The 9,442-nt window shown below is 23.4% G+C and overlaps 4 protein-coding genes across 4 annotated transcripts; 1 reads left to right on the top strand and 3 right to left on the bottom strand.

The window, feature by feature from the left end:
• Nucleotides 1-461: 461 nt before the first annotated feature.
• Nucleotides 462-3,795, top strand: gpaB (guanine nucleotide-binding protein alpha-2 subunit). The gene is made up of 3 exons (XM_003285866.1): nucleotides 462-814; nucleotides 2,162-2,525; nucleotides 2,611-3,795. The coding sequence occupies exons 2-3, from the start codon at nucleotides 2,232-2,234 to the stop codon at nucleotides 3,388-3,390; spliced, it is 1,074 nt and encodes a 357-aa protein (XP_003285914.1). The 5' UTR covers nucleotides 462-814; nucleotides 2,162-2,231; the 3' UTR covers nucleotides 3,391-3,795.
• Nucleotides 3,796-3,878: 83 nt separating this feature from the next.
• DICPUDRAFT_94050 (uncharacterized protein) lies at nucleotides 3,879-6,342 on the bottom strand (the record flags this gene model as incomplete). The annotated part of the gene is made up of 1 exon (XM_003285852.1): nucleotides 3,879-6,342. The coding sequence occupies one exon, from the start codon at nucleotides 6,340-6,342 to the stop codon at nucleotides 3,943-3,945; it is 2,400 nt and encodes a 799-aa protein (XP_003285900.1). The 3' UTR covers nucleotides 3,879-3,942.
• A 344-nt stretch (nucleotides 6,343-6,686) lies between these two features.
• On the bottom strand, nucleotides 6,687-7,680 carry DICPUDRAFT_30075 (uncharacterized protein; the record flags this gene model as incomplete). The annotated part of the gene is made up of 2 exons (XM_003285851.1): nucleotides 6,687-7,243; nucleotides 7,326-7,680. 2 exons carry the CDS (start codon nucleotides 7,678-7,680, stop codon nucleotides 6,687-6,689), a joined length of 912 nt encoding a protein of 303 aa, XP_003285899.1.
• A 237-nt stretch (nucleotides 7,681-7,917) lies between these two features.
• DICPUDRAFT_76826 (uncharacterized protein) lies at nucleotides 7,918-9,132 on the bottom strand (the record flags this gene model as incomplete). Its single annotated transcript, XM_003285850.1, has 1 exon — nucleotides 7,918-9,132. The coding sequence occupies one exon, from the start codon at nucleotides 9,130-9,132 to the stop codon at nucleotides 7,918-7,920; it is 1,215 nt and encodes a 404-aa protein (XP_003285898.1).
• Nucleotides 9,133-9,442: the final 310 nt, after the last annotated feature.

Genomic DNA, 9,442 nt, shown 5'->3' with positions numbered 1-9,442 from the left:
CCAAAAAAAAAAAAAAAAAACAACACACTTTACTCTCTCAACAAAAAAATAAAATAATAAATTGAAAGATAAAAAAAAGGGGCTTATATGGCGTTAACGTATGTGTGGGAGTGGGAGTGTGGGTTAATTTGTGTGTGCTATATCATCATAATGTTTTTTTTTTGAATTAATAATAAAAAAAAATTAATTGTCAATGTTACATTATCATTTTGTTTTGTTAAAATTAACCCATCTCATCCAAAAATAATTCAAAAAAAAAAAAAAATTATTTATAAACGATTGCACACACACAACACTTTTATTGTTTTTTAACACACCTATACATTAATTAATGTGAATACTCACAAATTTCAAAAATTATAAAAAAAAATAAAAAAAGAATATTCTAATTTTGAAAAAAAAAAAAAGATAAAAAGGCAATATTTTTATTTTTTATCATTTTATTAAAATTATTTTTAAAGCATCAGTTCAAATTATTTATAAATATAAATAAATAGATTAATAATAATAATAGTAATAATTTAAAAAATATAAAATATATCTATATTTTTTTCTGGAACGATATTTGTATAAAAAAAATAAAAAAACATAGAAATATCTTTGTTGTTGTTGTACTTTATTCATTTCTTTCGTTAATATAAATATTTTTTTTTCATAATATATCTATATTAATAACACCTGTATTTTATCATCAAATTTCATATTCAATTTCAAATAAAAATAGAATTAATCATCGCGTTGAAAGTGTTAGCTGCCATCAAAACGATTGTGATTTAGTATATTATTTTCCGCCAGTAAAAAATCATCTTTTAATGTAAATATTATAAATTTTGTATATGTATATCTATTGTTTTTTATATATCTTTTTAATTATAATAGTTTAAATAATATATTGTATATATATATATCTCTCACATAAGTAAAATTCAAAATTGCAACCCAGCCACATTAATAATTATTATCATAATATTTTTGTGTAAACTGGGTGATATTATTTTTAAAAATTCTCAATCACTCACAAAAAAAAAACAAATAATTTAAAAAAAAAATCTCTTCAATGTGATTTAATTTTTTGTAAAATAAAACGAGATTTTAACATTGTTTCACTAAATAATAATAAAATAATATTAATCAGTAATATACAAAAAAAAAAAATAATAATAAAAATAACAATTATTAAAAAAATAAAAATAAAAACTAAAAAAAAAAAAAAAGAAAAAGAAAATATTTAAATTTTTTTTTTTTTATAAATTAATAATTTAATATAAATAATCATAAATCAATTAAACATTAATAATAATAATATTTGTATGTAGAACAAAAAAATCACATTCATCATTTTTGAAAAAATCAAGAGGATTGATTAAAAAAAAAAATTATTTAAAAAAAATTATTTAAAAAAAAAAAAAAAAAAAAAAAAAACTGCCTCATTATTATTTTTTTATTTTTTTTTTTATTTATAATTTCTTTTTTTATTTTTTAAATAACTATTAAATATTGTTTATCTATGTTGTTGTCTTTTTGTTCTAAACTAGATTCAGTATTATATCGTCGCATATAGACTAAATTTAATGTGTAAAAACCCATCAATAGATAAAAATTAACAATAATAACATTTAATCATAATAATAATTTTAAAAATAAATATCAAACAAAATATCATTAATAACACACACACACATAAATAATATTATTTAAAATAAACCCACTAGTACCCACATTCACACTAAATAATAAACAAAACACATACATCTTATTTTTAACTCACCCCCACCCACACACTAACCTCTTACAATTTACAATTTTATTTTTAATTTCTTTTTTTTTTATTTTATTTAATTTTCTATTTTTTTTTTTTTAATGATTAAAAATACATAACAACATTTTTTAATCAAAAAAAAAAAAAACAATATTTTTTTAAAACTTGTATAATATAAACCATTTATAATAATATATAGATTTATTTATTTATTTATTTATTTAATTTATTTATTTATTTATTTAATTATTGTTTAAAATATTTTTTTCTTTTTTTTTAATTATTATATTATTATTTTCACACACACATTAATCACAATTTTTATTTTATTTTAAATAATTTTGTGTTGTATTTTTAAAAAATCAAAAAATAATTTAATATATATTAATAATATATAAATAGTTTTATAATATTTTTTAGTAGTTAGTTTTTATATATACAATTATATATACATTTCAAGTTAGAAAACAAAATGGGTATTTGTGCATCATCAATGGAAGGCGAAAAAGCCAATAGTGATATTAATTTACAAATTGAAAGAGAAAGAAAAAAGAAACATAATGAAGTTAAATTATTATTGCTTGGTGCTGGTGAATCGGGTAAATCAACAATTTCTAAACAAATGAAAATTATTCATCAAAGTGGTTACAGTAATGAAGAAAGAAAAGAATTCAAACCAATTATTACTAGAAATATTCTCGATAATATGAGAGTGCTTTTAGATGGTATGGGTAGACTTGGTATGACAATTGATCCATCAAATTCAGTAAGTAAACAACAAAATAAAACAAATAAAAAAAAAAAAAAAAAGGTTATTAATAAAATTTTTTTTATTTTTTTTCAAATTATAGGATGCAGCAGTTATGATTAAAGAATTAACATCATTACAAGCATCAATTGTAACAGATTGTTGGGGAGAATTAAATGAAGAACAAGGTAAAAAGATTAAAGCTTTATGGAGTGACCCAGGTGTCAAACAAGCAATGAGAAGAGCAAGCGAGTTCAGTACATTACCAGATTCAGCCCCATATTTCTTTGAAAGTATCGACCGTATGACATCACCAGTTTATATTCCAACTGACCAAGATATTTTACATACTCGTGTTATGACAAGAGGTGTCCACGAAACAAACTTTGAAATCGGTAAAATCAAATTCCGTCTTGTTGATGTTGGTGGTCAACGTTCCGAAAGAAAGAAATGGTTATCATGTTTCGATGATGTCACCGCTGTTGTCTTCTGTGTTGCTCTTAGTGAGTACGATTTATTACTCTATGAAGATAACGCCACCAATCGTATGTTAGAATCTCTTCGTGTTTTCAGTGATGTTTGTAATAGTTGGTTTGTCAATACCCCAATCATTCTTTTCTTAAATAAGAGTGATCTTTTCAAGGAAAAAATCAAACATGTAGATCTTGGTGAAACTTTCCCAGAATATAAAGGTGGTAGAGACTACGATAGAGCTTCAAATTATATTAAAGAACGTTTCTGTCAAATTAATAAGAATGAGCAAAAAGCTATTTACTCTCACATTACCTGTGCCACTGATACAAATAATATTCGTGTTGTATTTGAAGCTGTTAAAGATATTATTTTCACCCAATGTGTCATGAAAGCTGGTTTATATTCTTAAATTTTTTTACATATAATAATAAATAATATAAATAATATAAAAAAAAAAACTAAAAAAAAAAAAAACTAAAAAAAAAACCAATCAAAAATAACAAATAACAAATAATAATATAACAAATAATAATAGTTTCAAAACATGTCACCTATAATATATATTCAAATCCAATTTAAATTACAAGCTAAAAGCAAATAATTTAATCTTTTTTCTTAAAGCTTTTTTTTTTTTTTAATCTTTATCTAAATTCTTTTTTTCTATTAATATTCAAAAAATAATTAAGTATAAAGAAAAAAAAAGAAAAGAAAAAATCTCTTTTTTTATTTTTTTTAGAATAAACAAAAATCAATTGTAAAATTAAAACAAACGTAAATAAATGAATAAATAAAATATTTTTTTTTAAAAACAAATAAAATTATAATTTTCTTTTTTATGTGTATATTATTATTGTTTAATTTTTTTATTATCTAAACAATTTTTATTATTTTTTTTTTGGTTTTTAAAAAACTATAATAAATTTATAGTGGATAATAATATTTATTTAAAGAATATTGTTTATTAAAAATCATCATCATAAAATTGGTCATCGTTTGATAAATCATCAAAGGTATTTTCTACTGTTGATAAAGAGGTTGATGTTATATTATAGATAAAAGCTGGAATATTTGTTTCTACATTTTTATATTTGTTTTGATATCTTTCAAGTCTTTTTGATTCTTTTTCAGCAGCCTCTTCTTCGTCTACAGGTTTTGATGTTTTAAATTTCTTTATTGGTTGTTGATTGGTCATTTGTAATTGTTGCTTTCTATCTAATTTCTTTTGAGCTTCATCTTCAAATAATAATGAGAAAGGTTCAATCATTTGATAAACTAATGGATATTGATAAGGTGCTATTTGAAGTAAATCTATTGCTAAACCATAGTTAGAGTCTTGGTAGGTGCCCATCTTTAAATTTGGATAACGTTGACTGAAATGAGTTAAAAGTGAAAATGAACAATTCATATCTCTTGAGACTTGTAATGCTTCACCTACAGTTGAATGACGTTTTGAAACAGCATCATTTTGTTTTTCATCTTCAAAAGTTGCTTCGTGAATTAAAACTGATGAACCTTTACCCATTTCTGATAAAAATTTACATGGACGAGTATCGCCAGAGTATGACATCTTAAAACCATCATTCCATTCGATAACACAACCAAATGCTTGATTACAATGAATAACTGGTACCATTGAAAATGTTTTAATATCTAATTCTTTACTGACTTTGTAGAGATCTGGACAATCTTTACCTATAGCAATACCGACAAACTTCATTGGTAAAATACTTGATAATTCAGTTACCCATTTAATTAATGGCTCTGGACCAATAATATAGATTGGTTGAATTTCAACACCCAATTCTTTGGCAAATTGTTCTCTTTTTTCGATAAGGTTTGGAATACCCAAGTGGTGATCAGCGTGTAAATGAGATAACCAGATCATTCTGAGATTGATTAATTCTTTCTTTAATTTGTTTGGACCAAAGAAACGATATAATTGACCAAATGTACTTTCACCTGCATCTAAAAGTAAATTTTTACCATCTTTAAGTGTAATAAAATTACCTGTGACATTTCTATATTTTGAAGGTATAGCTGAACCAGTACCAGTAAATAATATCTTTGGATGGCAACACTTATTTGGATTTGATTCTAATTGGAGGATTTGCTTATCTAATTGGGTTTTAAATTCTTGACCTTTTTCAGTGTTAATAAAATCTTCCATTGATTTGCCATTATCTACAAAATCATTTTCCTCATTTACACTTGATGCAGCGGCAGCAACTGAAGAGGAGTTAAACATTGGTAAAAATTCATAGTTACCAGCGAATTGTGGTGGGCCTAATTGGATATGGGTAGCATCTTTACATGGTAAAACATTGTTGTTATTTAAAGTTTGATTGCTTGATAAAAATTCGATTGGTTTAACGATACGTTCATCTGCAGTGTTTGGGAACAAGTTTGGTATAAATTTACAAAGTTTTGAGATTTGTAGATCTGAGGAAAGACAACCTGGGGAACGTTCACAATTATCATTATTAACAATGACATGCTTAACTTTATTGTTGTTTTGACGACTGATGCCTTCCATAAATTCGATATATCTTTGATTTTTTAAAACTGAGTATGGTACAATATGATTGATTACTAAAATATCTACAAATAAATGTTGATGGCTAAATAGACCATTAAAGTATTCTTCTGATGGACAACGAATAACAGCAACCTTTGAACCCTTGACACTTGGTTCCATAACTTGATCAGGACTAATCATAACACCATCTTTATTTGCAACAGAGTTACCATCTTGCAAATCTTTGAATGCTCTTCCTTTTGGAACACCTAAAGCAACGGCTCTATCAGGTAAAAATTTACCTTTAAAATCTTTAGTTTGAGCAATATAACAAACAATTGGACTATTTTCATAGGATTCCTTTTTTTGATTGAAATTTGGTTTTTTACCATAGTAGACCATTTCAGGTTGGCTTGATTCATCAACAGTTGATTTCTCTAATTGCTCTTGATTCTTATAAATTGGTAAAGTATGAAAAATAAATAATTCATCACGAAGAACTTGAACGAGATGGGTGTTAATTTCGTAAACTTCTATATTTAAACCAAATTGAAAATCTCTTGATGCTGTTAAAAGTTTATGTAAACCTTTTGGACCATATACACGTATCTTTACATTATACTCTAACAAAGTTAAAAATAAACCAATTATACCACCAATACAATCCCATGACAATGTTGTAATAAATATTGATTTAACCTTTCCTAATGTTATATTGGGTCTACCCTTGATGAATCTTTGAAAACCTTCACCACAATCGAAAAAATATCTGTCACTATCTGAAAATAAATAACTTGTAGTTGGTGTATCACCATTTTCACCAGTTATTTCAAAAAACGATTTCATTTCCTTAAATTAATTTGTAATTATTATTAACTATTTTATATTATTATTATTTTTATTGTTATTGTTTGGTATCGGATTTGAAACTATAGTTTTTTTAAAATTCATAATATTTGAAAAAAAATTAAAATAATTTGAAATTTTTTTTTTTTTTTTTTTTATAAACCCAAAAAAATTAAAAAAAAAGAAATAAATAAAAAAGAAATAAAGTAAAATTAAAAGAAAAAAATTAAGAATATTATAAGATATCGATCAGATTTTAAATCAAATTAATTATTTATTTTATATTTATATTAAATTATTATAATAATTTTACATTATAATACCACGTTTTTTTTATTTTATGATTAAATTGGGGACAATGTTGATTGGTGGTGGTGATGATCTTGTTTATTATTAAAAATATTCCAAAGATTTTCGTAGAATTCTTTAGTGGCTTCTGGGGCTTTGCTATTTTGACCTAAATAAAAATCAAAGAAACAATTGGCTAAACGTTTATCTTTGATTTCTTTGACTGGTTTTTCGTTAAAGAAAATGATGAGTGATGGTGAATCGCCATCTTTTTTAACAAAATCGATTTGTTCGCTTGTTGAAATCTCTTGATGTGGTTTTAATGATTCTTTAAGTTCTAACATCATTGGCTCGATCTCCTCCAATGTCATATTGTAGTTCTTTAATAACATAACAATCAAAGCTCTTTGGAACCCACCATAAATATGACCCCATGTTACCTTTCTATTTGGTCTAATTTTTAATGATACACCAATACCTTTATCTAAAATCTCTTGTTTAATACTTTCTTTATCATTACAAAACTCTTCTTTACTCTTTGTAACATGTTCACTTAATTTGGTTTGAGCATGTTCTTGATTAATATAGAATCCCAATGAATAAACATTTATATCTATAAACAAGTGATAAATATTATAAACAAGGTTAGTGAATCAATCAATATTTAATGTTTTAAAATTATAAACTAAACATACTAATGAATGATAATTTTCTATTACCAATATTGACAATATTAAATAATATATTTTGATCTTTATTTAAAATTTTAGGGAATTTAAAACCAGTTTTAATTTGAGTAATAAAATCTTCATCTTCGTCAAAGCATTCTTGGCATAATACAATTGATGGTACAGCTAATGCAATACCTACAATACCATATGTTAATATTTTTTTATAATTGAAATTATTATTATTACTATTATTATTATTATTATTATTGTTTTGATAGTTAAAGCTATAATGACTAAATCTTTGTGGACTAGATGCTCTTGATAAACATCTAACTAATTGTCTATTTCTTGATGTATTTCTTAGTAATAAAGATAACATCTTTAGTTTTTTTTATAAAAATGAAAAATAATAATAAAAAAATTTTTAAAAAAAAATAAAATCTTTTTTTTTATTTTTTTTTTTATTTTTTTTTTTAATTTTTGAAAAAATAATTTAATTTGGATGTGTGTTTAATTTCACATTTGTGGTAAGTATTACTTGAATTGAACTTTTATTAATTTTTACAAATTATATTTATATTTTATTTAACTTTTTTTTTATTTATTTAATTTTTTTTTAAAGATAAAATTGTTTAGAATTATTTGAAACTTGTTTAGGTTGTTTGCCATCCTCTTTTTCTTTTTCTTTATTGATTTTGACAAGTTGTTGTTTTCTATTTTTAGATTGCTTATAGTTGTCTAAAGTTTTTTGTTTGAGTAATTCTAAATTTCTTTTTAATAATTCTTGCTCTTCGTCAAACTTGGTGTTATTGGTATTGTTTTGTTTTTTATTTGGTTGCTTTCTCTTTTTTTCCTCTTCCTCTAATTGATTTGATGATAATAATTGATTGTTTTTATTGGAGCTGTTTGATTTGATTTCATCTTGCCATAAATAATTTCTTTTAGCAGAGTCGACAGGCTCCATTCTCTTTTTATTTGTAAAATCTTTTAAAGTTGGTAACTCGAGTGGTGGTCTTTCAATTTGTTCGTTAAATTTAATATTGTCTTTTAATTCATCAAAGTCATCGACTGTACGTCTTTTTTTCTTTCTACCGTGGTTGGATGCGTCCTCTTCCTCTTCTTTTCTCTTTTCCTCCTCTCTCTTTTGTTGCTCCAAGTAATCTGAATAACGGATACCTTGCTTCTTTAATTTCTCTTTTAGTTTCTTTTCATCAAAGTATTCTTTTCTCTTTTGATAGGTTGATGAGTTCTTTTTAGTTTTGATTGCAATTTCTTTATTGATTCTTTCTAAATAGGCTCTGTGATCTTCACCCTTGTGTTTCTTTAGGTTGGTCTTTAAAATATCGTCTTCTTCTTTAACACCGTCTGGAACATCCTCTTTTGATTTTTGATAATACAAACTGTTTAATTTTTTTAAATCCTCTTTAATATCTACATTTATATTGTCTAATTCTTTTAAATTTTCTTTTTTAATTTTTTTATTTATTGGTTTATTTGTTGTGGTGATTGGTGCAGTGGTATTGTTTGTTGCTGTAGTAGTTGCAGTTGTGGGGGCGGTAGCTGCTGTAGTTGTTGTAATTGTAGTTGTGGTTGTTGTTTTAACTGCTGATTTATTTTGTTGTACTTTTTTTTCTTGTTGTTCTCTTAATTTTCTTTTATTTTCAATTGTTTTGATTAATTCCCTACCCTCCATTAATGTTCGTAAAGATTTAGGAATTGAATTTGATTTTTTTTCTTTAAAAATTTTATCTCTTGAGGTTTTATCACCTAAAACCTCACCCTTGAAAAATGGGTCGCATTGTTTGATTTTTTTTTTTGATTTTAATGGCATTTTTAAATTTATTACTTTCTAAAAATATATAAATAATAATTATAAACACTAAAAAAAAAAAATAAAAAAAAATTTTCGTTTTTTTTTTTTTTTTTTTTTATTTTTTTTATTTTTTAATTTTAATTTTTTTAATTTTTTTAATTTTTTAATTTTTATTTTTTATAATTTAAATTTCAAAAAAAATATTTTATTGATGTTTATTTTAAAATATCTTATAAGATATTTTAATCATACCAATATATTTTAAAAAACATAATCGCAAAAAAAAAGCAGATTAAGTATGTTTTTCTTTTTTTATTTTTTTTTTTTT

This window comes from Dictyostelium purpureum, assembly GCF_000190715.1.
Source record: "Dictyostelium purpureum unplaced genomic scaffold DICPUscaffold_56, whole genome shotgun sequence".
Classification (NCBI taxonomy): Eukaryota; Evosea; class Eumycetozoa; order Dictyosteliales; family Dictyosteliaceae; genus Dictyostelium; species Dictyostelium purpureum.
The sequence above is the reverse complement of the archived record's forward strand: the minus strand, read 5'-3'. Positions and strand labels throughout refer to the sequence as shown.